Genomic DNA, 27,952 nt, shown 5'->3' with positions numbered 1-27,952 from the left:
CAGGATACAGCAACTGATAACATGTCTCATTGCATCCTTAAATGTGTTTCAGCATCCGTTCAATGCCACTGTGGATGATAATAGAACTGCCCTTTATACATCTCAAAGTTTACAATAGGCTTTATTAACATGATACTGAGAGATACATATTACATAATGGATATAAATACCTCAATTATTTCCAGCTGATTTCAGCAATCCAACCCAACAGCAATGTTGCTCCAGCTTTTTTTTTAATTTAGACTCGTCTTGCTCATTATTGGACGTGTGGAATTAAATGCCCTCTGATATCTAAATATTGCTAAACTATTATTTTATTCATAAAGCTTTGGTAAATGTACTCATTAAATGGAATTCTATCTTCTTGCCTGAGGTCACTTCATAACACGTCTTGAAATGATGAGTTTTCATTGATTTATTTTTATTTACTGTGCACAAATGTTCAGGAGAAGCATGCTAGAGGTGCAAGCAATTCAGAGTTAACAGTTTATTATTTTAATAACATTGAATTTACATTAAATTATCTTTTCACTTAATATGGCATAATGCTGTATATACAGTAATGATATATATGTACGATGTTGGAGTTTAACCTATTATACTAATGGAAAACAAATCAACAGGAAATGAATGCAAATTGGGTTCATGGACAAAATATTAATCTTGTTGTCTTGAGTTTGTTTGTGAAAATCTGTTTAGCCTACAAACATACATATAGAACAATACAGCACAGGAACAAGCCCTTTGGTCCATAATCTAATGATGCCTAATTGCACTAATCATTTCTGTCTACACATGGTCCATTATCCCTCCATTCTCTGCATATCCAAGAGCATTTTTAAACACCTTTATTGTATCTAAATCCACAACCACCTCTGGCAGTGTTTTCCAGGAACCTGTCAATCTCTGTGTAAAAACGGGCCTTCAGAAGACACTGGAACAGAATTAAGCCATTCAGTTCAGAATCTTCTCTGCCACTCAATCACTTTTCACTCACAACCTATTTGCATCCCCTTTGGTATCAGATACTTGGACCATGGAAAAAAAATATACCAGCGGTATACTCCACCTTTGCTTCTCTTAAGATTATAAGCTATTGTCAGGTCTCCCTTCAGCCGCCAAAACTCAATAAAAAACCACCCTGTTTTTTTATATATCTCTCCTTATAACACCAGCTCTCAATTGTACACAACATCCTGGTAAACAACTCCCTCACCATCTCTAAAGCCTCTATATGCTTCCTATAATGGAGTGATCAGAATTGAAAGCACATCTTAGAAAAATATCTATTGGATATTATCACTTTCTGAGCAGCAGTCAGGGAATTTTTTTGTGGCATTTTGGAAAGGTGAGTGAATTTAACACCAGAGCAGAGTTGATGTCAATCAATAAAGGTAAAAGAATGACAAAAATATATATAAAACTTGCATTTGTGTAAGACATTATACATAAAATCCAACATTTCCTGAAGTTTTCAAACTTAATAAAGTGCTTTCAAATTGTTTGCTTGTTTAATGCAGGAGATAACGTAGACAACGTGCACATATTCATAGATAGATACTGGCCAGTTTCCAAGGAAACATTTTCTGGTTAACTCTATTATGTTCACCTACGTGAACAGGTGCAGCCTTTGTTTCAATAGAAGCATTAAACAATAGGAGCAGTAAGTTGCTCTGTCCTTACAGATGCTCCATATTCACAAAGATCCTGGATGATCATCTATCTAAATCAGGAGTTCTCAACCTTTTTTATATCATGGACTAATACCATTAAGCATGGGGTCCCTAGATCTAAATACTACATTTTCACTATGCCCATATGTCTTCATGTCAAACAGTGCACCATGTACTCAATCTTACACAAAAGTGTTTGCATATACTTAAAGCTCAAATTTTGGGATAGGGACTTCAGTCCAAGCTGATCAGAAGTGAGTGCACATCTGAGCTAGTCTAACCATGTCTCACCACAAAAAGGTAAAGTATTTGTTTTGGGTAAAGTCCAATATGGAAGGTTAACCTCCTAACACAGGTTTTAAGACATAACAGACTGCAGATGCTGGAATATGAAGCAACACACAAAAAACTGAAAGAATTCAGCAGGTCAAGGAAACGAACAGATGATGTCTCAGCCAAAAATGCTGATTATCTTCTTCCTTCCATAGATGCTGTCCAACTCATTGATTTCCTGCCCTATTTAGTGTGATATACTTGAAGAAGACAGCATAAGAATTAAGGTAGTAAATATCAATGGACTTCAGCCAACACTCTCTCTCTTATTTCTATGATCCACACAAAATAATAGATGTGGAAAAGGAATGTATTGATAAGAAAATAATTTGTCATTTGATGGTTTATAAAAGCATTTCTGAATGGTAATTCTGATCAGGCAGTTCTGCACCATGACCAAAAACAGTTGCTGTACATGCAGTAGGAAAGGAATAGATCCAACTTTCAGCTCCAACACACAGTCATCAAGCTATCAGTCAATGTCATTCATTCTAATATTAAGGGAAGCAACAAACAAGCTCAGACAGCCTTATCTATTGCAGTAAATAATGAAACAGGAGGAGAAAGGTGACTGGGTTAGCATCCAAAAATTATATTTTTTTAAAGAATTTGACCGAGGAGGAAGAGTTACTGACTTTCAGTGGAGATTCTGGAAATAAAGAGAACTGAACTTGACAGAAACAAACAGAATTAGGTTTATGTGTGAACCATAAGCAGTGCCAACAAAGTGTCATGGTGACTGCAGCAGTTAAAGTTGGAAGGGGAAAGTGGAGCAGGTAGAATGACAAAGGAAATTGGACAAGACTGAGGGACATGGGGAAATTGGACAAGACTGAGGGACATGGGGAAATTGGACAAGACTGAGGGACATGGGGAAATTGGACAAGACTGAGGGACATGGAGAAATGGAGCATATAGCAGGGAAAATTGTGAAATTATGAAGGGACTTGTGGAATGGTGGCAGATAGAAGGACCTAGGGAACTAGAGTACTTAGGGATTTGGATTAAATGGAAAGACATGAAGAACTGGGAGCATACAGAGATACACTGAGAACCAGGCATGCAGAACTGCAATTATTAGGAAAGCACATAGAACTTGCATGATGAGACAAGAGTGGGGAGCACAAGAAACATTGGTAGCTGGTGATGGAAGAGGAAAGCAAAGTCATGAGGGCAAAGTGAGGAACTGGATAAGGCATGGAAAGCTGAAATCAGGAAAGGAGTGCAAAGAACTATGGTTCTGATAGGCAAATGAAAAGAGCAGAACGGAAGGTAGACAGATATATGAAATTACTCAGAAAAATTCTTCAAAGATCTGCCAAATACCATTTTGCTCTCTATTCCACTCAGTCTTTATTTATATGTTTTAATAAAGAAAATTGGTTCCAAGAAATAATAGAGAGTTATGGCAAAGAGCTTCAACTTACATGGGGTGTCTGTCCAATTAACCAAATAACACCTCATTGAGCTGTTCAGTTAATGACCTGGTGCAAAGAGTGATCCATTTCCTTCAGTTTCATGAAAATGCAAACTTTTCATAGCTGTGTGATGTATCTTTAGGATTCTGCAGACCTGGCAACAACAGCTAAGGAACAAAATAGCATCATGTAAAAACACTGAATACCACATGAGGTAATCAGCAGATGTGGCAGCAAATCCATACGCAAAGTCAGCTAAAAGAGAATCTGTAATCTTTAATGATAAAATTGAGTTGCTGATTGGTTGACACAAATGAATCAAAGAAGCTAAAACTCAGCGATCTAATTATTGCTCACAAAGAAATATGTTGCAAGATAAGAGGGTATTCCGTGTCCTTTAATTAATCCTTCTTTCAAAAAGTAAGAGAATTTTGACTTCCCTGCAATTATCGTTTATATTACTCTTTGATTTGGAGGATTAGTTGTCAAAGAAGAAGCAAAAATTGAGGACAGTGCCCTCTTATGAATTTCAATTCCTTTTTGCAGTTTGATCTTGGTGCCCCTTAGGTCCAGAAATTTAAAATCCAAGGTGTTCAATAATTATTGTTTAATTACCAAGACAATGGTTTTCAGCATCTGGCACCTAAAGTAATTATCAAGTGCTCAGAAGTAATTACATTTCAAATGATTTCCTGCTTTTCCATTTGAAACTTTCTATCACTTACCATCCACACATGCTGGCTTGGCTCTTGTCGTACCAGCAATCTGTCCTCTCCTACAAGCACATCGTGCTGTTTGTCTGGCTATTGTTCTCCGTGGTTGACTACTATCTCTGTCCAAGGTAACTATTTCACATGTACCCACAGCCAGCTGACCTAGAACAAAACAGACAACACAGGAATCAATGTTTAACCCTCAGCTTACCCCTGAAGACTCAACATAAAATGACAAAATAGTCACTTTGGAGGAAGCTGGAGTTGTATTGTTAGTCAAGTTTAGAATTTCAGCTCACAGTTCCTCATTAGCAGCCTAACTGCAGTAAACCTGAATGTAACATTTCTTAAATTAATTCTGATAGAAATAGTGGCATGGACCTCCTATTGATTACAAAATACATGGATACCACTATGATCACCTCCTTTGTACTCAATACACTCTCCAATTAAACGTAAATACACCCTGTGATAGTCTAAGATCATTAAACACATTAATAAACACATAGAACATTTAAATACCTGAAAGAAAATATAATTAGCTAACAAATTACTCCAATTGAAATTAACAAGCAGTGATCAGTTTTGAAATCACAAGGTGTAGCTGTGTGATGTTTTCTTTCTATTAGAGTGGCACACAAGTGGTCAAGAAATTAATTACCATATTTACATGTACACAACGGTTAGTTCCTCACTGTGTACACATATACAAATATATTTGTTCAAAAAATTCAAGATAGAGCTTAAGGCTGACCTCTTGAATACAGAATTAACTAATCAGTGGATAATAAGGACAAAGCATCGTGAAAGATACTAATGTTTCTTCGGACTCTTTAGTTAACCATGGGATACAACGGTGTAAAATAATGATGGCCTAACCCATATTCTCTAACCTCTCTATAGCTCCCCCATATCCACTTTCAAGGGAATCCAGAGAAGCCCCTGTTATCTCAATCTAAAAAGACTCCCTTGGTGCCACTAGACAGAACATCCTCCCTTCATCAACAGATCTGTTACTTACAATCCCACATCAAATTAATGTGACAGGCCACAAATCAGCAGCAAAATCAATTGCAGGAACATGTTTCTGCTACCATTGGTGACAGCTTCCAACTATTTAAAGTAATTATGTTTGGTTCAGATCATAGTCTCGATAAGGCAGGTTGAAACTTCAGCAGATACTTGACAAGGTTTTACTGCCCTTCTATGATCAATTCAGTGTCCTTGATTGATGATAGAGTCCCACCAACAAGCTTTCCTGATATTGGAGGTTAGAGGGTCTACAAGAAGATAATCATGATCTCATTAAGTCAGCAATCAATTTTCACCAGTAAAGTCAGTCTTTTCTGTTTTTAAGTAATCCTTCTAGTTCAGACATTTCTGTCCTCAATGAACCACCAAGAGCTTAAGAACTAGGTTGGAATTACCAATAGGCTGCCTGAATGTGTTAAATAACTCTAATTGTAACCTCAGCCAAGTGGGATTTTATTCCTGAATCAAGTCTAATCCTTTGCATGGCACTTTGCAGCATAGTGTCATAAAATCACACAGTTATACCATACAGAAATCAGCCCTTCGGCTCATCATATCCATGCCTACCTTCTAAGCAATGCACACTGATCCCATTTGTCCACCTTAGGACCATGACCTTCTTTGCCTAGCCTGTTTAAGTGTATCAAACTACAGCAAAATGCATCAATAATTCCACCACATGCTTGGGCAATATGTTCCAGATATCAAGCATCTCTATATATGATAAACTTATCCCTCAAATCCCTTTACAACTATGACCTTTCACCTTAAATCTATGCCCTTGTGCTTCTAATACTCTTATCATGGAAATAAAGTACATTCTGACTATCTATTCCTCACATAATTTTATATACAATCATTGAATCACCCTTCTACCACCATTGCTTCAGTTAAAACAAACATAGTTCATCCAGTTTCTCCCCATAACTAATTTCCTACAATTGAGATAACATTCTGGTCAATGTCCTCTGCATTGTCTACAACACAATCACATCCTTCTTACAGTCTGGCAACCAGAAGTGCGCTCAGCATTCCAAATGAAATCTAACAATTATTTTGTAAAGCTGCAACATAATATTCCAATCCATATACTCTATTCCCTGACCAATGAAGGAAAGTTGCCACATGCCTTCTTCACCACTTCTTCATCCCCGTTTTAATGTCAAGATGGTGCAGGCAAACCACAGGGACACATTGCGGGCAGCTTACAAAACTTCTAAATATACTTCTTCTGAACTACTCTTACTGAAGCCTGTAATTTCCCCTTAAGTAACGCACTTTCAAACCACCTTAATGAATTAGCGATTTCACAATCTTCTGAAGGACTCGGCAGATTTAACTCTCAAGCGTGCAGGTAAGGCACCTTTAAGAAGGTACATCACCACAGTCAAAAGAGCAGGAGGAGGGGAGAACTCCATGCCAGACTGAAACACTGGACAACAAAACTCCACCCAGCATCTTGCTAGCAAATGTACAGCCACTGAAGAACAAGATTGTGGACCTAAAGGCAAGATTTCTGGATGTAGGGAATTGAGGAATTGTTGTGCTCTATGTTTCATGGAGACATGGCTCATCCTGGATATGCCAAATATGTCAGGAAGACATGGGGGCTTCTCTATGAACTGGATGGAAAGGACTGCTGATTTGGAGAAGATAAAAGATGGGGTCTATGTTTTATGATAAACTCTTTATGGTGTTCAGACACGGTGGTCTTGTTGCTTTCTTGTTCCCCTGACCTGGAACATCTATCAATTAAGTGCCAACTTTTCTACTTACCAAGAGAGTTCTCCGTAATCCTGACTATAGTTTACTTACTGCCAAAGATTGACATTAAACAGGCACTCAAGAGATTAAGTGTTGCCATCAGTAAACAAGAAACAGACTAACCTGGCACTTTTCAAATCATTGTCATGGACTTCAAATAGGCTTGAAGAAATCTCTACTCAATTATCATTAACATACAGTACTGTGCAAAAGTCTTAGGCACATATATATAGCCAAGGTGCCTCAGACTTTTGCACAGTACTGTATAACCTGCAGTGCCAGGGGTCTCATCACACTTGACCATGCAATACTATGATTAGGAATGCCTAGTGTTTCATGCCTGGACCACATTTTGGGAAATCTGATCACTTGGCTGTCCTCCTCTTATCTGCATTCAGGCAGAGACTAAGGAACAAGACTCCAGAGATAAGGAGAGCAAAAAGATGGTCACAGGAGGTAAAGGAGTGATTATGGGACTGCTTCATATCGGTGAACTGGGCTGTGTTTAATGACTCAGGGGATCTGAATGAATGCACCACAGTTATCAGTTATCACTACTATATAATAGTAGTCTTTGAAGAGTTTGTCCCCACAAGGTTATTCAGAGTCTTTCCCAACCAGAAGCCCTGAATGAACGATGTGATCCAGAATCTGCTGACGGACAGAGCAGTAGCATTCACATCTGACAACAAAGTGACAACCTATAGACTCACTTTTAAGGACTCTTCATCTCAGGTTATTGCCATTTATTGTTTATTTATTTTTATGTATTATTATTATTTCTTTTTTTTTATTTGAACAATTTGTTGTCTTTTGCACCCTAGTTCTATGCCCAGTTGGTTTGGTCTTTCATTGATACGATATCATGCTTCAAGTAGGCTTCAATTATACCTGTGTCTCAGAAGAATGTGGTAACCTACCTTTTGACTATTGTCCAGTAACACTAACATTCTCTGTGATGAAGTCCTTTGAGAGTTTGGTGATGAAATATATCAACTCCTGATTGAGAAGCGACTTGGATCCACAACAATATGCCTACCATTACAACAGGTCCAGAGCAGGTGCCATTATATTAGATCTTCACTCAATCTTAGAACATCTGGACAGCAAAGATGTTTACCTTAGGATTCTCTTCATGGATTACAGCTCGGCATTCAATACTATCATTCCCTCAAAACTAATCAATAAGCTTCAAGACCTTGGCTATAGAATCTCCTTGCCCAACTGGATCTTCAATTTCCTCACTTGCAGACACCAGACAGTTTAGACTGGTAGAACATCTACTCCAAAATCTCCATCAGCACAGGTGTACCACAAGGCTGTGTTTAGCCCCTGCTCTACTTGCTTTATACTTAAGACTGTGTGGCTAAGTACTGTTCCAATACCATATTTAAGATTGCTGACAGCATTGATGTCATTAACTGAATCAAAGGTGATAAAGAATCAACATATAGAAAGGAGATTGAAAGTCTGGCTGAGTGGTGCCACAACAGCAACTTCTCACTCAATGTCAGCAAGACCAAGGAGCTGATCATTAACTTCAGGAGAAGTAAACCGCAGGTCCATGAGCCAGTCCTCATTGGCAATGCTGCAAGTTTACAGTCTGGGGAATGGAGATTGCAAACCATAACCTATTCTTGTGATCTCAATTACAAAGAAATTAGAATGTGTTCTATTTAAATAAATCAATCGATCTCTGATTGCCTCCTGGGTATGGTAAAGTCAAGGACCAATTACAATGCCCATATTATTTGTGACAAAAAGAGGATAAAAATAATTCATTACAATGTAGCTTAATATTATGTTGTCACTCTTTAAAGAAATACCAGCAACTTGTGTCCTTGAGGACAAATCTTGTTTTGGAATTATATTGTAGATAATTGAAGCAATGCATTGTGAAAAATGTTTTCATTGAAAGTGAAGGGACAAAAATGTGAACATTGGCTGAAACGTTTTCTCTGCAATGCACTTAGTTACCAAGATATAAAGAACCAAATGTAAAATAATTCAAAAGGAAGAAACAGGAGCATTATGTTGTGAAACACAAGAAACTAATTGAGGGAAAAAAAAACACAGGAGACAGAAACGTGTCTACTTAGTTTTTCCTTCCTTTTTCTAATCAGGCACTCACATATGACGTGGTGGTGTAATGGTATATGGCATTCACCAGACCTGCCGAAGGGTTTCAGCCCGTAACGCCGACTGTACTTTTTTCCATAGGTGATGCCTGGCCTGCTGAGTTCCTTCAGCGCTTTGTGTGTGTTGCTCGGATTTCCAGCATCTGCAGATTTTCTCTTGTTTATGGCATTCACGTTTTTGCTACATATAACCCATAATGAATTATATAAACAAAGACTGCTCAATCAATCCATATATTTACAATATTGCTCAAGCATTACTGAAATATTAAAAACTGCACTCCTTCCAGCTTAGCTATAAATGCCAACTTAATATAGAATGCATCTCAACTCAAATGTGTAATATATTGCTTATTAGTCATAGACACACATAAACACACACAGTATTCTATATAATACAATGACTATATACACATCCATCGCATTATAAATTTCCTCTTTCAAAGAACAGGATTTCTCTTTCTCCACCAATGATGCATCTCCTTCATTTCTCGAACATCTGCACTCACTCCATCTTCCCACTGCCTTTACAGTGATAGAGATCCCCTTGTCCTTACCGACAACCCCAAGAGCATCCGCATCCAAAACATCATTCTCCACAACTTTCACCATCTCCAAAGGGATCCTACCACCAAATACATAATTACCTTTCCCTTTCGCTCTGCTTTCTGTAAGGGTTGCTCCTTCTGTGATTCCCTTGACCATTTATCTCCCCACTAATCTCCCTCCTCGCACTTATCTCTACAAGAGGCCAAAGTACTACACCTGCCCATTCACTGCCTCTCTCACCTTCATTCAGGGCCCCAAACAGTCATTCCAGGTGAGGTAAAACTTCACCTGAGGATCTGCTCGCATTCCAGCACATTAACCTCCGCAACTTCCGTCACCTTCAACAGGACCCCACCACTAAGCACATATTTCCCTCTCCACCCCTCTCCGCTTTCTGCAGGGATCGATCCCTCCACATGGATCTCCCACCCGGTGCTTATCCCTGTAAGCATAAGTGCTACACCTGTCCCTACACCTCCTCTCTTGCCACCATTCAGGGACCAAAACAGTCCTTCCAGGTGAGGCAACACTTCACTTGTGAGTCTGTTGGGGTCATCTATTGCATCTGGTGCTCCTGGTGTGGCCTCCTCTACATCGGTGAAACCCAATGCAGATTGGGGGACCGCTTCATCAAGCACCTCCGCTCTGTCTGCCACAACAGACAGGATCTCTCGGTTGCCACCCACTTGAACTCTGCTTCCCATTCGCATTTGGATATGTCCGTACATTGCCTCCTCTACTGCCATGATGAGGCTAAACTCAGGGTGGAGGAGAAACACCTCATATACCGTCTAGGTAGTCTCCAGCCCCTTGGTATGAACATAGAATTCTGCAACTTCTGGTAATTCCCTCCCCCTCCATTCCCCTATCCCTATTTCACACTGCCCCTCCCCCAGCTGCCTATCACCTCCCTCATGGTTCCGCCTCCTTCTACTACCCGTTGTGTTTTCCCCTTTCCTGCCTATCACCTCCCTGCTTCCCCTCCCCCACCCCTTTATCTTTCCCCTTATTGGTTTTTCACATGGAACCTACCAGCCTTCTCCTTCCCACCCTCCCCTCTCCTTCTTTATAGGGCCTCTGCCCCTTCCCTCTACAGTCCTGATGAAGGGTTCCGGCCTGAAACTTTGACTGATCGTTTCCACGGATGCTGCACGACCTGCTGAGTTCCTCCAGCATGTTGTGACTGTTGCTTTGACCCCAGCATCTGCAGAGTATTTTGTGTTTTGCTCACATTGTCTGTTGTGTCACACACAGTATACTGTATAATACAAATACAGTATTATATAGTAATACTGTAGACTGTAACTACAGTCATAAGACCATAAAATATAGGAGCAGAAGCAGGCTATTCAGCTTATCCAGTCTGCTCCACCATTCAATTATGGGCTGATCCAATTCTTCCAGTCATCCCCACTCTCCTGCCTTCTCCCCATACCTTTTGATGCCCTGGCTAATCAAGAATCTATCAAGAATCTATCTATCTCTACCTTAAATACACCCAATGACTTGGCCTCTACAGCCACTCATGATAACCAATTCCACAGATTTACCACCCTCTGACTAAAGTAATTTCTCCGCAATTCTGTTCTAAATGGACGTCCTTCAATCCTGAAGTCGTGCTCTCTTGACTTGATTCCCCTACCATGCGAAATAACTTTGCCATATCTAATCTGTTCAGGCCTTTTAACGTTTGGAATGTTTCTATGAGATCCCCCCTCATTCTCCTGAACTCCAGGGAATACAGCCCTAGAGCTGCCAGATGTTCCTCATACGGTAACCCTTTCATTTCCAGAAACATTCTCGTGAATCTTCTCTGAACCCTCTCCAATGTCAGTATATCCTTTCTAAAATAAGGAGCCCCAAAACTGCACACAATACTCCAAGTGTGACCTCGTAAGTGCCTTATAGAGCCTCAATATCACATCCCTGCTCCTGTACTCTATTCGCCTTCTGCACCACTGGCTCAACCTAGAGGTTAACCTTCAGGGCATAGAAACATAGAAAACCTACACCACAATACAGGCCCTTCGGACCACAAAGTTGTGCGGAACATGTCCCTACTTTAGAAATTACTTGGCTTACCCATAGCCCTCTATTTTTCTGAGCTCCATGTACCTATCCATCAGTCTTTTAAAAGACCCTATTGTATCTGCCTCCACCACCATTGCTGGCAACCCATTCCTCGCACTCACCACTCTCTGCCTTAAAAACTTACCCCTGACATCTCCTCTGTACCTACTCCCCAGCACCTTAAATCTGTGTCCTCTTGTGACAACCATTTCAGCCCTGGGAAAAAGCCTCTGACTATCCACACAATCAATACCTCTCATCATCTTATACACCTCTATCAGATCACCTCTCATTCTCCGTTGCTCCAAGGAGAAAAGGCCGAGTTCACTCAACCTATCCTCATAAGGCATGGTCCCCAATCCAGGCAACATCCTTGTAAATCTTCTCTGCATCCTTTCTATGGTTTTCACGTCCTTCCTGAAGTGAGCTGACCAGAACTGAGCACAGTACTCTAAGTGGGATCTGACCAGAGTCCTATATAGCTGCAACATTACCTCTCGGCTCCTAAACTCAATTCCACGATTGATGAAGGCCATCTTAACCACAGAGTCAACCTGCACAGCTGCTTTGAGCGTCCTATGGACTCAGACCTCAAGATCCCTCTGATTCTCCACACTGCCATGAGTCTCACCATTAATACTATATTCTGCCATTATATTTGGCCTACCAAAATCAACCACTTCACACTTATCTGGGTTAAACTCCATCTGCCACTTCTCAGCCCAGTTTTGCATCTTATCAATGTCCCGCTGTAAACATCAAACCTCATTGTTCAAGGAGTCCTCAATTTGTCTCAGATCTTTGTCCTGCATACTCCTTCTGAGATTGGGTTTGAAGAGATCCAAGTGTGAGCACAAGGGACAACAGGGGAACAGGATTGCTGGTGATTTGTTGGTTTTGGAGTGTGCTGCACTGCAATATGCATGAGGAAATTGATGAGCTTCTGATTCAGTGTCCGAGTAGTGTGTTCTGCTCACCTTGCTCACAGTGCGTCCTTTGGACTTTGAACAAACCTTTCCACCAAGCCATTTATAGCTGGGTAGTACAGTGCAGATGTAATGTATCTTATACTAATCACTTTCAAGAATGGCTGAAACTGTTTCACAACAAACTGTGGTCTATTGTTACAGACTTAGTCTTCTGGAACACCAGTCATTGAGAAGAGGCTTCTCAACACACCAACAGTGTGCCAGGCTGTGGTGGAGGCTATTGGAGACCCTTCTGGCCACTTTCTGGCTAGTACTACAAAGAATTTGTGCCCATTATCATTTGAAAAAATCCACATGAACCTTCTGCCAGGGCAATATAAGCCATTTTCAGGGATAGAGAGGTGTTGATCTTGGCATCTTCTGGATGTGTGGGCATCCCAAGAAGTGCATAGCAAGCTACTCAATCTTGTGATCCATCCCAGGCTACCAGACAAAGCTCTGAGCTCATGCTTTCAAGTAGGGCAACCCCCATCAGGGGAAAGTTCAACCTGGCACTGGTAAAAACGGGAGAACAGGAATTTCTCCTACCATTCCAGCTATTTAGGGTTGGCTTGTAGACCTGAGACAGTGTGGTGTCTTTTCTGATTTCCCTTTGGATCATTTCTGCCGTAATAGGGAGACTATTGATTTGCATTAGGGAGACTACATCAAGAAGAGTGCCAACTTTTGTAAATTTTTTCAGGTATATTCTTTTTGAAGGATAAATGGGACAATCCATCAACATTCTCATGGTTACTGTCCTCTTGAATTCAATCTTGTAATTGTATTTTTTCATCTCTGCATTCGTGATGCTGCAATTAGTGGGCCACTCTACCGTGGATTGAAAATGGACACTGGGGTAAACTCTCTCCCAGACAGGTACTGGTTGAAACATTTTACACCACAATCCAGACTCAAGGCCTCTCTGTCAGTCTGTGCAAAATTTTCTTTCCAGAGGTAAGGGAACGTGATGCAAATGCCTTGGGACATTCACTTCCATCACTTGCAACATGTAACATGACTGTACCTATAACATAAGGCGAGGAATCAGAGGCAAGCTTCACTGGACGATATGGATCATAAAGTATGAGTATAGTGTTTGATGTCACTATTTCCTTTGCCTGTTGGAAAGCCACCTCAAACTGCTTTGTCCATTGACATTTCTTCTTAATCTATAGTAATGTGTTCAAGCAATGGAGCCCAGTAGCCAGGTTTGGCAGGAACCTATTATAGTAATTGACAAATCATACAAAAGGGCCACAACTGTGACATGTCGTTTGGCCTTGGGGCATTCACCCTTGCTTGGATTTTCTCCAGTACACTTGAATAAAACTTGTACATCATTGGTGTGACCACAGTCAGTGATGCTTCTTTTGAAAATTCACTATTGTTGTATCATGCCCTGATCCCATAATCTTCTAATCTTCTATTAATACAGTCTTGTGTTTGTGAAGATGGTCTTTGTTATCCTCACCATTAAAATATCATCCAGGTAACACTGAGTACCTGGGCAGCCTTGCAGCCCCTGGTCTATTGCTTTCTGTCAGAGTGCAGGTGCAGAAACTGCTCCAAAAACAGGCCCTTTGAGACTGTTTATGGTGAAAAACACTTTGTTTGTAAATAGGCCTCAGCTAAGTCCATTTTGCTGAAATGTTTCCCTTCAGAAACGGTTTGTAAAGATATTCTCTATCCTGGGCAGATGGTATTGATCTACTTTCAGTACTGGGTTGACATTGACTTTAAAATCACCACAGATCGTGACAGACCCATTTTTCTTGGCTATTGGGACCACTTGGGTTGCCCACTGGCTCCACTCAACCTTGGAAAAAATTCTTTCAACCTCCACGTAAACTAACACACTAGCAACTTTATCATAGATTGTATAAAGAACTGGATGGGTTTTGTAAAATTTGGCTGTGGCACTTCCATTTAACAATATTTTACCTTCAATGTTTGAGTTTTCCATTGCCATCCTTGAACACTGCTGTGGCATTAAGCAGTGTTTTCTTAATTCACTTTCAGTTGAATATTGCAGAGGATGTGGCATCCAAATGTTGGATGGATCTCCAATCAACATGCAACTATCTCAGCCAATCATGGCCCCACAATGCTGACATTCCAGGTTTTAACCATATACAAGCTCAATGTGGCTTGTTGGTTGTTGTATTTCACTGTTATGAATGCGATTCCCACTGGAGTTTTCTTTTCTCCTGTATAAGTTCTTAGTTGGCTATCTGCTGCCTTCAGTTCAGTATCTTTTAAAATTCAGTTCATCCTCATTTTGTGGAATGACTGAAAATGCTGAGCCAGTATCCAATTCCATTTTTATTAATTTGCGATTTAGTTCTGGTGTACGACATATTGCTCGTTTCTTGTTAGTTTTCAAATTGTAGATCTCAAGGCTACCAAGTCCGGTGACCTCTCACCAGCATCTGATTTTTCATCATCAACATGCAGATTAATGCATTTTTTTTAAATTTCAGCTTGATGTTTTATCTTTTCTCTTCCCTTTGCAGTCGATTGATTTTTGCCTTCCCAACATATCCTTTTGTAGCATTTTCTGCAAGTTTAACCTTTAAACTTGCATTGGTCTAATGTATGCGAGTCCCTGCCACAACTGTAACACAATTTGTTTGGCCAGGCATGTTTCTGTTCAACCGTTGCAATTTTACATCTGCTCACTTTCATTCCTGACTGCAATTTAATTGCATCTCTAGAAGCTGTTTCCATTGATACAGCATTTTCAACTGCTCTTTTAATTGTGAGATATGTTTCACTTCAGAGCTGTTTTTTTTAAATGTTTTCTTGCAAGATTCCACAAGCTAAGTGATCTCTGTGTATCAATAAGCCCATCACTGAATTGACAATACTCGTACAATCTCTTCAATTCGACCACAAAAGCTAAAATGTACTCCACTTTCTGTTGATTCTGCTTATTAAACCTAAAGTGTTCTGCAAGCGTCAATGGTTTCAGTTCCTGCATTATGTTCTCAATATCAGCAAAGCTCAACTTGACTAGCTAAACTTCTAGTAAAAGCTCTAAGCAAACTGTATGCTTTTTCACCCTTTACACTCAGCAGCATTGGAACTTGACTTTTATTGGCTATATTATTTGCTTCAAAATACTGTTCAATTTGTTCAGTATACATCATCCAATTATCTTTTGTGCAATTAAATGTGTCTATCTTTCCACTATAGTCAGCAATTTCTGCTTATTTACAAGGGGTGATTGATAAGTTCATGGCCTAAGGTAGACCGAGTCAATTTTAGAAAACCTAGCACATTTATTTTTCAACATAGTCCCCTCCTACATTTGCACACTTAGTCCAGCGGCCATGGAGCACACGGATCCCTTCTTTGTAGAAGTCGGCATCTTGGACCTCCAGAAAGTGGTCCACAGCAGGGGTGATTGATAAGTTTGTGGCCTTAGGTAAAAGGAGATGAGTTATACAGCTCTCCTTACATGCACGTGCAGTTCAACTCTTTGAGTGATTATGCAGAAAGTTTGAAGTTAATAACTCATCTCCTTCTACCTTAGGCCACGAACCTGTCAATCATCCCTGCTGTGGACCACTTTCTGGAGGTCCAAGACGCCGACTTCTGCAAAGAAGGGATCTGTATGCCCCACGACTGCTGGACTAAATGTGTAAATGTAGGAGGGGACCATGTTGAAAAATAAATATGCTAGGTTTTCTAAAATTGACTCCTTCTACCATAGGCCACGAACTTATTAATCACCCCTCGTATTTATTAGTTAGTATTATCGTCACCTGGTAATCACTGTTCATGAACTTATGGCCATACTCATTGCTTCTTAATTTCAACCATTTTCTGCCTTTTTTTAAAAACTCTAATTTCTCTCAGTCCTTCCAAAAAGAAACTGCATTGTGCTTTTTTTTAAGTTGTGTTTCTCTCCCCCTTTCAAAGAAAAATCTGCTGTGCTTGAATACTAGGTAGTCATCATGGGTTTGTGTGAAAACTCTCACATCACCTCATCACCATTGTTATGTTTTGTAACTCCAGAAACTAACAGAGAAAAGCGCAAGAGCTGGAACTTGTTTAGCTAGTTTAACTTTCCTTTTTTTTAGTGAGGCATGCGTTTATGACATGGTGAAATAATGATGTATGCTATTCACTTACTTCTTACATATAACCTACAATGAAGTATGTTAACAACAAAGAATGCTTAATTAAACAATATATTTACAATATTACTGAAATATTAAATACCAGAAGACTACCGCACCTTTGGAGTTTCGGGATTTTGTGGTTCTGGAGGAGGGCAGCCTCCGCAGGAATCTGGTGTGTCAAGGGAGTACACGGAAGATCGAAAGCAGCAAGCTAGCTGCTGGCCATGTGCCCAGAGACCTGAGATCTTTGGGCGCAGAGCTCGGAAAAGGCGATGCAACAGACTTTTAACATCGTAAATCAATCAGTTGTCTGTTATGTCTCCCCTCTTGCTGTGAAATGGGGACATCTCTTTTTCCTTTATTAGGGAGAGAGAGCATGTGGTATGTTGAATTACCGGTGGAACAAGTAGTCTTTGGGGTACTGCAAGTCTGTGTCTTTATTGATGCTTTGCTGTATGATTGAATGCTCGTTGGGGTGCGCTGATGCTTTTTTTTGCTGGTGGGGGAGGGTGTTCTGTGCTTTGTTGCTGCTTATGCATGGGAGGGGGCTTTGGGGTTCTACTCTCATTTATTCTTTGGGGCACTCCTCTGTTTTTGGGGATGATTGCGAAGAAAAAGAATTTCAGGATGTATATTGTATACATTTCACTGACATTAAATGTACCCTTGAAACCTTCGAAACACTACAAGAAGAGAATACTATCTGGTCATATGCACAATAGTCCACAGAGCATTTCACTTTTTCAAACCTCTTTGATGTCCTGAAACCAGCTCAGTTACATACTTACAATTAACTCTCTGTCCATCATTTGATCTGTTCTTTGTGGACCACGGTAGGTGCCAAATGTGAAATTGTTGCTCAGCCACAATGCTTAAGAGGCTGCCATAGAATGGGTCCTTGACCTGTTTGCTAACTTCAGAGCAATCCTTGGGCCTGCACATCTGCACATACTGCTCATCTTGAATTACTTCTGCAAGCAATATGGGAAAAGATGGTGGCTTAATTTGGGACTTCAGAATGCCTTCTCCACATGAATAGATTTCCAGTCAGCTTCAGAGGGAATGGCTGATGCAGTTATGTTTAATATCTGAAGGTAAATACATCTTATGATGTGATTTTTCAGAGTAGCTTTAATGATACATTGTTGTTCTAGAGTGACCACTGACTGCCAGTCAACAGCTAGACCCAAAACACCATAATTCAATTTCCTATACAGTGTACCAAAAGGAACACTGTGTTCAGATGACATAATTGATTGTATGATTAGAGTGAAGGCAAAACACAACCCAAAGTACCATCAAGTTCCCAGCATCAACTTAATAGCAATAAAAATCATCATGCCTACCACTTAGCCTTTTGCAAATCAATTATGTTGAAGAAACAGCTTGGCGGAATAGAATATATTAGAAAATATCCCAAAGTGTATCACAGAAGCATCAGAAAACAAAATTTGCCATTGAACCACACAAGGAGGTTTTAGACATGACTATTTACTTGGTCAAGTAGGTTTTGATGAATGAGAGAGTAATAGAGAGAATTAGACAGATATTCCAGAGATTACCATGATGCCAGCTGTATCCACCATCTCCAATGAAGGAATAATTATATTCAGGAAGGATCAAGAGAGCTGAATTGGAGGAATGAAAGCATCTCACAGAGTGTGTGACTACAGGACATGTCATAGAGATAGAGGTTTCAGTGATAGATATTGGAAACACACAACCAAAACTTCAAATCAATATGAACTGGTTTCCTTAAATGTTGGCTCTTTGATTCTCTGCACGAGTGCTGACTGACCTGCTGCGTGTTTTCAGAATTTTCAGATTTTCAGCTTCTGCCTTGTTTTTGCTTTTCATTTACTGGATTTTTTAAATCAACGCATTTTTTTAAAGTTCAAACTTTATCAGCTAATTAACATTTGAGAAATAATACATCATCATTATTGGTTCCCATCTGAAAGGAAATTTCCTTAGGCAGGTGCACTTAGATCAGCAATATTGCCATAGGTATGATATTTACCTGTGTTCAATGAAGCAAACATAGCATCATAACAAAATTACACAGAGATGGAGAAATATCCAATATCATTTTTATAATTATACTGCTTCCAACTCTTCGCTGAATCAAGCTCTCGGGAACTTAATGTAGAAACCCATTGCAATGACTTCTCCCTAAGCCATCTGTTGTCCTCTGGCTTCATCATTGTTGCATCCTGATGCACTTATTTTACACTGGACTGTCCAAAAAATTATAAAGTTACACATCCACTGATTGGAGATATATTTCGTTAGTTCAGAGGAGCTCTTCTGGAATATGTGAAACAGTTCCTTTAAACACACCTAAAAGGTCAAGAGCCTTGGCAGCAATCCAGCCGATTGATATCTGTCCAATGCCTCTCTCCTGCTCACCCATGCAGAATGCAAAATATACCACACAGACCCTCAACCAACGTTGAAGAAGATGAGTGCCAGAAATAATCAATAGACAGTAGCTATGAAGGACTAAAGAAACATTATAAAAGTAATTTAAATCGCATTTCACCACTTCGAACATTAGCTGAATCCTCCTCAAAAGTCATATTGTTCAATATAAAACTAAAAGATAGAAATCATAGCAAGATTGCACTTCACACATGCATTCCTTTGCAGTAAAACACTTTTATCACAGTTGGAAGTGCTGTCTTTTCAATATTTTTCTGGATAGGGTTCCTAGTAATTTGATTGGAAGTTGGTAATAGTTAAAAATAGTTTTATATATAGCACTGACCTAGGGAGTAAGACAACTATTTCAAATTCTGTTACAATATCCTGAGGCAATAACAGATGAGTGTTTTGTGCAGCAACTTCAGAGAGGAAAGCAACAACAGTAAGCACTAACTAAAGGACAGGGGACATGTTAGAAAATAGTTCCATCTGATCCAATTAGTGGCATTATTTACTCCGAGTTAAATTGAATGTATAATGAAAGTAGTTGGCAATGAGACAATAATATTCCAAATGCAATACAACAAATGTCCTCTTTTTTTTCAGTATCCCGTGACTGTAAAATTACTTTTCTTATTCAACTGCCCTTTGGTTTTTTTCCCCTTTGCCCTAGGTCCTGTCTGATAACACAGTCCAAATTGGTATCTTGCATTCTATGATTTAATCAGTGATCTAACTGGATGTCCAGTTCAATAGCATAGGAATTAGATCTTCCAAGGACAGGTTGCTCCCCAGTGGCTTATTTAGCTATTGAGCAGGACCAAATCAGATTATCAAGGAACAATTGATTTTTAATGTAGCTTTCTTTATGACACTCCTATAAATAACGATAAACATAATCGCATGTTTCCAAATTATTTTAAATGCACTAGGAAAACCATACTTGAAAACTATGTTTGACTCCACATAATGTAACAATAGATGTAGACGAGTCCATTCTGTCCTTACTGTCTGTGCTGATTCAATAAAGTCACAGTTTATCGGCATCACATTCCCATATTAACCCCACATCCCATGGCTCTCAGCAGTCTCTGTTGTGCATATATTCAGGAATTGAGCTCCCAAGGCTCTCTTCAGAAGAGCATTCCAAAGATTCGTTATCCTCCAGGGAAGGAAATTTCTCTTTTGAAGAGCTGAGCCCTTGGATCAAATCCATGGCCAATAGTTATAGGCTCCAATCTGACCAGGAAACATCATCACTTAATCAAGAAATGTATCAATTTTATACATTTCAATGAGGTCATGAGTAAATGGGCCCTTTCTGCCTAATCACTTCTCATATGACAAATCCAGGGTAGATATTTCCTGGGTGGAGATGTCAAATATTACAGGGCATAACTTTCATGCGAGAGGAGGTAAGGTTAAATTAAATTTGCATGGCAAGGTTTTTATTAACATAGAGTAATAAGGGCCTGAAATGCATTGCCATGGGAAGTGGTGGAAATAGATAGAACAGCAATACTTAAGAGGCATTTAGACAGACACATGAACAGAGAGGGAATGAAGAGATATGGATCATGTGCAGGCAGAAATGCGGTTTAAATTGGCATCATGGGTGCACAGACATAGTGGATCAATGAGCCTCCTTCCATGCTGTGCTGCTTTACGTTGTATGTTCAGTATGTTAACATTTATTATTTATGGGCAATGTCATCTAGGTCACTCTGAATTGTGTCACCTTTCAGTCTTGCACCATTTTAAAAAATGCTCTGCCTCTCTTATTTGTTTTCCCACCAAAGTGGATGGCTTTAATTTTCCACATTATATTTTGTCTGCCATGTCCCTCCATATTTTCATAACTTTTCTACAACCCTGAAGCATCTTTTCCTCCTCACAACCCACATTTCAACCCAACTTTGCATCATAAGCAAACTTAGATATGCTATACTTGATCCCTTCAAGTATAACTTGTGAACAGATTGTGTTGCAGATCGTGAACAGCATACCATTAATCTCTAACCTCCCAAACTGAAACTGACCCATTTGTTCCTGCTCTGTTTTCTGTTTGTGAACCAATGATATGTTAACCTCAACACTTAGTGCTCTGATTCTATTTGGACTGCACCTAATTAAAAGTCCAAATATTCCACATCAATCTGATCAACCAAAATTTAAAATATGAAACAAATTTGTCCAATATTATTTCTGTTTCATAAATCCATGTTGTCTTTGCTCAATCCTATTATTTTCTGAGTGCTTTGTTACAACTTCTTTAATAATATCATAAAATTTTACGGCATAAAAACAGGCCCTTGGTTCATCAGTCTATGCCAACCATCATGTGTCTCAATACTAATAACACTTACCTGCATTAAATACAAACTCTCCCAAGCCTTGCTTCTTCAAATACATGTCCAGATACTTCATAAATGCTGTTACTCTTTCTACCTCCACCAACTGCTCTGGCAGTTCATTCCAAATATCAACTGCTCTTTGTGCAAAAAACCTCCCCCTCAAATCCCCTTTTATCTCCTTCCTCACAACTTAAATTTCCAGCCTTCAGTTTTTGAATCCTTATCATAGGAAACAGAGTCTGGTTATCTCCGAAGAGGGTCTCGGCCTAAAACATCGACTATCTATTCATTTCCATAGATGCTGCCTGACCTGCTGAGTTCCTCCAGCATTGTGTGTGTGTGTGTGTGTGTGTGTGTGTGTGTGTGTGTGTGTGTGTGTGTGTGTGTCTGTGTCTGTGTGTGTGTGTGTCTGTGTGTGTGTGTGTCTGTGTGTGTGCGCGCGCTGTTCTGGCTATCTAGGCCTCTCATACTTTTATAATGTCACCTCTCAACCTCCATGGTTCCGGGGAAAACAGACCCATCTTATCCAATCTCTCCTTAAAGCTCAAGCCTTCCATTCCACGCAATGTCCTTGGGAATCTTCAAGTACTGCCTAATGAACATTTTATACAACTGTAACCTGACATCCCAACTCTTGTACTCATTTCCTTCACGCCTTCTTCACCACCCTGTTTCCCCATTTTCAGGGAGCTGTGTACTTGTAACTCTACATCTCTGTGTTCTACAATACTCTCCAAAGGCACTGTGCTACCTGGGTCTGAATGAAATTCCCAAAATGCATCTGCCACTCCTGTTTCCACTTTCCCAATTGATCCATATACTATTGTAATTTAGGAAAACCTTCTACACAGCCCACTATATAACCAACTTTGTTTTCCTTTGCAAACTTCCTAATTATGCCATCTAAATTTGCATGCAGATTATTAAAATGTATGATAAACACCAGTGATCCCTATAGCACACCACTAGTCACAGGCCTCCAACAGATTCCAGCAGTTTTCCGTGTACTGATGTCCTGAAATATTTATTCAAAAGAAAACAATCTGAATGTTGTGATAAGATGTTGCAAACAAAACTATATTGATACATCCAATGGATTCAGTCTACCACAGCCCACAAACTCAGAAAGTCTCTTAAAGATATCAAACATGGAAGCAATTCACAGCATTGCATGAATTACATGTCCACCTCTAGAGTAGAGATTTTGCTCCACCGTGCCCTTTCAAATTAGTAGGCTTCATTGGCTTCTTGACAAGTTAAATTAATGGGCTGAGACCACCAGTGAGTTCATTGTCTTCCCTAGTGATCATTAAAGGGTAAAAATGCTTTTGAAAATGCTCTGACATGGTGCTTTCCACCTCAGGGAAGGAAGCAAAAAAAGTGAGTGGGGAGTTACATTCAAATTAATAATGCTTCCAACCTCCCAACCTGACAAGGCATCAGTAACAGTAAAAGGCACAACCCAAAGGGTAGCATGGTGGCGTAGTGGTTAGCACAACACTTTACAGTACCAGTGACCTGGGTTCAATTTCCGCCACTGCCCATAAGGAGTTTGTACGTTCTACCCGTGACCGCGCGAGTTTCCTCTGGGTGCTCCGGCTTCCTCCCACATTCCAAAAACATACCAGTTGGTAGGTTAACTGGTCATTGTAAATTGTCCCATGTTTAGGCTAGGATGAAATTAGGGAATTGTTGGGCGGCACTGCTTGATGGGCCTACCCTGTGCTTAATCTGAATAAAATAAATACTTTTTTTTCCTTCTCAGATGTACTAGAATAGCAGAGAAAAGGAAAAGAAGCAAAAGAAAGGGAAATATAAAAATAGTTACAGATATTTTAAAGTAACAATCAGGAACTTTAGCAGTTTATTATACACTTCAATTATCTTACAAGCTCAAAGTGAATGTTCTTATCTGGTAATAATTGGCTTTGACATTTATAATGCTCTCTCCAAATAGCTACAGCAGTAATTAAAATAAAATGCTGACCCTGGGATACTTTCCCTGACAGAAAAGAAATCCAAGGACACATTTCACTGACTTATTAAAACAAACAAATTGTAATTTTCTATGCTGCTGCACTACTTGTTATTACACAACCTATTACTATAGAGGTAACATCTATACAAAAATGGTTTCATTATGATGCGATTGAGAAATTGATTAGATCCCCATGGTGGAATCTGCAGGCCTAAGCCGACATGGACCATGGGTCTTGTTTGTATCCATCAGGAGAGCAGATGCCTGCAGGCCCTCACCAAGCACTCACTGTGAAAGATTTTAATTGCAGCTCCTCAATTAGTTCTTGCAAGACTGGAGTAAGAAATAGACAAACCAGAAGCTACAGTGGCCAATGGTTGCCTACAGCTTGCCTGAGGCTCCCCACCAATCTGATAAAGAACCAAAAGATGCAGCTTTATGACCCTAAATTCCACATTTAGTCAGGTCACATAAGGGAACTGGTACTGGTCTACACAGAACTGCTAAAACAACCCATTTAGGTAAATGTGGCATCAAACAAGCATTAAGTACCTTATTTCCATTTTTGAAGTGCCTAAACCTATATATCTACAGATGTGAGTTGTAGGAGCAACTTTCATGCTTTGGCTCCATTGATAACATATTCACATCATGATCTTTGGAATTGCAATTGGTTTTTATAGTTACATGTACTGAGATACCATATGTCCATAAGATACAGGAGCACAATTGGGCTATTTGGCCTATCAAGTCTGCTCCGCTATTTCAACATGGCTGATCCAATTTGTCTCTCAGCCCCAGTCCCCAGCCTTCTCCAGAATAAACCATAGGAAACATACTCTTCACATCCACTCTATCAAGGCCTTTTACCATTTGTTAGGTTCATGAAGGTAACCCCTCATTCTTCTGAATTCCAGTGAATACAGGCCCAGAGCCATCAAACATTCTTCATATGACAAGTCCCTTTGCACTTGAGTTTTTTTGTATTTTCTCTCCATTTAGGAAATAGTCAACCCTTAGATTTTTTCGACCAAAGTGCATGGCCTGTTACGTACCCCGTAACTGGGTTGCCAAACCAGCAGAAATGGATCACTCAGTTGGAGTCTGGAGTACTAGAACTAAGAAAGTTTTATTAAAGAAACAAGCAACACAGTAATCGAATGGATAATAAATGCAACAGTTCAGCGATGATAAACACACATGTGCACAGACTTAAGATAACAGCATCAATCAAGCTCTATCATTGTCTAGGGGTAAATGACCAAATTTCAAAGTGACTCAAAGTTCAGTCCAGTTTAGTAGTTCAGTTTGCAGTAATCGTTGCCATGGCGATGGACAACGTGGGGGAAGAGAGAGAGGGAACAGGAACAACTGATCATTCAGACATGGCTTCACTCACAGACCGACGATATGGCTCACAAGCAGCTTTTGGGCAGGTTCTTGGTGATGTCACCTGAGGTCACCGACTGTGACCCCTCCTCCAGATGCGGTCGATCCTCTGCAGTGAACCCGGCACCCAGGCAAGGGTGGACACACACCGGGTTCCCGCTGATCGTACCTTTCCACCCTGGCCGTTGTCTGGTACTTCCCACCGACTCGTGAGAAGCATACCGCTTCCAGGGTCTCGTTACCTCGGGTGGCGTGTGTCCCTGCCTTAGTGAACCGGTCCCTTTTTATCCCCCTGCTGGGGTATCGCCTGTCCATCACTTCAAACAGTTCAAGGTTCAAAGGGGGGGAGCCGCTCCAGACAGCTCTCTCTCCCCCGTCCCTTCATTACACATCTCCAGACGCTGCTCCATTGTTCCTTATTTCTCCTTCCCCTGAGGGCAGGTGGCAGACCACTTGCTGATGTCACTGATGCTAACCCAGGCCAGCAAACATCTTAATTTTATGTGTATTCTCGTCACAGGCCATACACTTCCCAACACTATATTCCATCTGCCATTTCTTTGCCCATTCCCCTAATCTGCCTTAGTCTTCTGCAGCCTCTCTACTTTCTCAAGAATACCTGCCCCTCCACCTTTCTTATTATCACCTGCAAATTTTGAAACAAAGCCATCAATTCTATCATCCAAATCATTGACATACAATGTAAAAAGAATCGGTCCCAACACAGACCCCTGTGGAACACCACTAGTCACCAGCAGCCAGCCAGAAAAGGCTCCCTTTATTCCCACTCTTTACATCCTGCCAATCAACCACTGCTTAATCCATGCTAGAATCTTTCCTGTGATACCATGGGCTTCTAGTTTGTTACGTAGCATCATGTGTGGCACCTTGTCAAAGGCCTTCTGAAAATTCAAGTACACAACATCAACCAATTCTCCTTTGTCTATCCTGTTTGTTATTTCTTCATGAATTGCAACAAATTTGTCAAGCAAGATTTTCCCTTGAGGAAACCATACCGACTATGACCTATTTATCATATGCCTCCAAGTACTCTGAGACTTCATCCTTAATAATCAGCTCCAACATCTTCCCAGCCACTGAGGTCAGACTTACTAGCCTATAGTTTCTTTTCTTCTGCCTCTCTCCCTTCTTGAAGAGTGGAGTGACAAGCTTGTCTTGGATACTGTTGATATTGATCAAATCATTACACAGTGCATTGAGGTAGAACAAGGTAAAACAGTAACAATGCAGAATAAAGTAAAACAGCTACAGAAAAGTGCAGGTAAACAATAAGGTGTAAGTTCATAATGAAGTAGTTTGTGGGGTCAAGAGTCCACCTTATCATACTCATGAATCATTATAATAGCTTCTTTGATGTAAGACCCATTCCAGGCCTGATATTCCAGACCAGTATTGAGCAAGTCCTACACCCTGGAAGATGTTGGAATAGAAACTATTTAAATATACTTTGCTGGCAATTCTCCAGTTTTACCAGATCTTCTCTGAGAATCGTCATCTTGTCGTGGTGGAGAGGCTCATGAGTTCCTGAGATCCCAAGGGTGATACTACCTGGAGTTGATCCATCTAATGCTTAGTTCCTGGTAGGATCACCCATATGTAGTATTAATGAGAAGGAGGAGGTTCCAGATCAAAGATCAATCCAACCGAGACCTCAGTGGTGGAGCTGGTGGAAGATGATAACATCACAACGGCAGTGAAGCTGGAGGAAGACTGCTGGACTGAAGGGTCCCCAGCCAGGTTCCCTCTAATTTTTAGTAGTCAGTGTGCGCAAAAATCTTACGTTGTGCGAATTTTTTTCCTGTGACAAAAGTATGTGCGCACTGAATGCACACATGGCACAGTTTATGTAGGTTTACACAATATTTTACATAAAACTGCACGGAATTACAAAAAAAAACATACATATTTAAGACACCCAGTTATTTTTTCCTCTCTCCTGTCTTTGGCATTTTCCCATTCTTTGTAACCTCTATCTAGACTAATAGAACTTCCATCCAATTGATAGCTTTTGATTCTCATTAACATATCCAAATGACATTCACCTAAACAGTTTCTCAGCTTGCTTTTGAGTTGATTCATTAGGCTAAAATCTCACTCACAGTCCGCATTAGATGCAAGAAAGGTTCCCCAATGTCCATCAACTGTGCAAGGTCGCAAAACTGTTCATTTTGAAGTACAAATGCCACCATTTGAGCAAAGTTTGAAATCAGTTTGGATTTAATTTTTCTTGCATGGATAATTTGAAATAATTAAACTGTCTAACTATTACAGTATTTTCAGCTAGCAACTCAGGATATGTTAGACATAAGGCATTAACATGTTCAGTGCCAAGTGTGAAGTCACAATCTGCAATTGTAGAGAAATCAAAAGGCTGACTATTCTTGTACCTCAACTTTGATCTCCTCCTTCGCTCTCGCTCATCTGCACTCAGCTGTAACATGTGTAGCACTCCTGTGATGGATAATGACGGGTTCTGTTGCCTGAGCTTTTGCACACCGTCCAAATGTGATTTACTTGCCAAATGACGCTTCAAAAAGTCAAGTTTCCAAATATCATCCCACTTCTTTCCACTAGCAAGTTCCCCAGCAACTTTTGCAACATGACAATACAAACAGATAACTCCAGTGTCTGAATCATACATAAATATTTCTCGTAGCTGAACATTCATGACCTCATGAGCTTTCGGTGTAGCATTTTCTACTATTTTGTTCAGCCATTCAACTTTAAACAAATTTGGAGTTCTTTTGCGCTTCACGCCCTTCGCTTCTTTTGAATTCAACATAGTGAATCAATACTTTTTTCAATATAAACTTAGTAAGCTATCTACAGGATTTGAAACAGATCTTTATAAACTTTACGATATGAACACTGTCCGCCAAACATGGCTGCCGCCGTGATGCAGCTGTACAAACCGGAACAGGGAAGGTGAGGTGACGTGCATTGTGGTATTTGAAAAACTGACTAACTAGCTAACAGAAACAGTTAGCTAAAAGATTAT

General features: G+C 40.0%; 1 protein-coding gene across 5 annotated transcripts in view; it reads right to left on the bottom strand.

The window, feature by feature from the left end:
- LOC134355517 (chemokine-like protein TAFA-5) overlaps positions 1-27,952 on the bottom strand; it is a 421,627-nt gene that overhangs the window by 287,869 nt on the left and 105,806 nt on the right. For all 5 annotated transcript variants that reach the window (XR_010020106.1, XM_063065509.1, XM_063065507.1 and 2 more), the window contains exon 2: positions 4,150-4,299. Coding sequence is in view for 4 of the 5 variants with exons in the window: in XM_063065509.1 (XP_062921579.1) it covers positions 4,150-4,299 (150 nt within the window). In the remaining variant the exon portion in view is untranslated. The remainder of the gene's footprint in view (positions 1-4,149; positions 4,300-27,952) is intronic.

This window comes from Mobula hypostoma, chromosome 13 (assembly GCF_963921235.1).
Source record: "Mobula hypostoma chromosome 13, sMobHyp1.1, whole genome shotgun sequence".
Classification (NCBI taxonomy): Eukaryota; Metazoa; Chordata; class Chondrichthyes; order Myliobatiformes; family Myliobatidae; genus Mobula; species Mobula hypostoma.
Note: the sequence above shows the minus strand (reverse complement) of the source record. Positions and strands in the feature narration are given on the sequence as shown.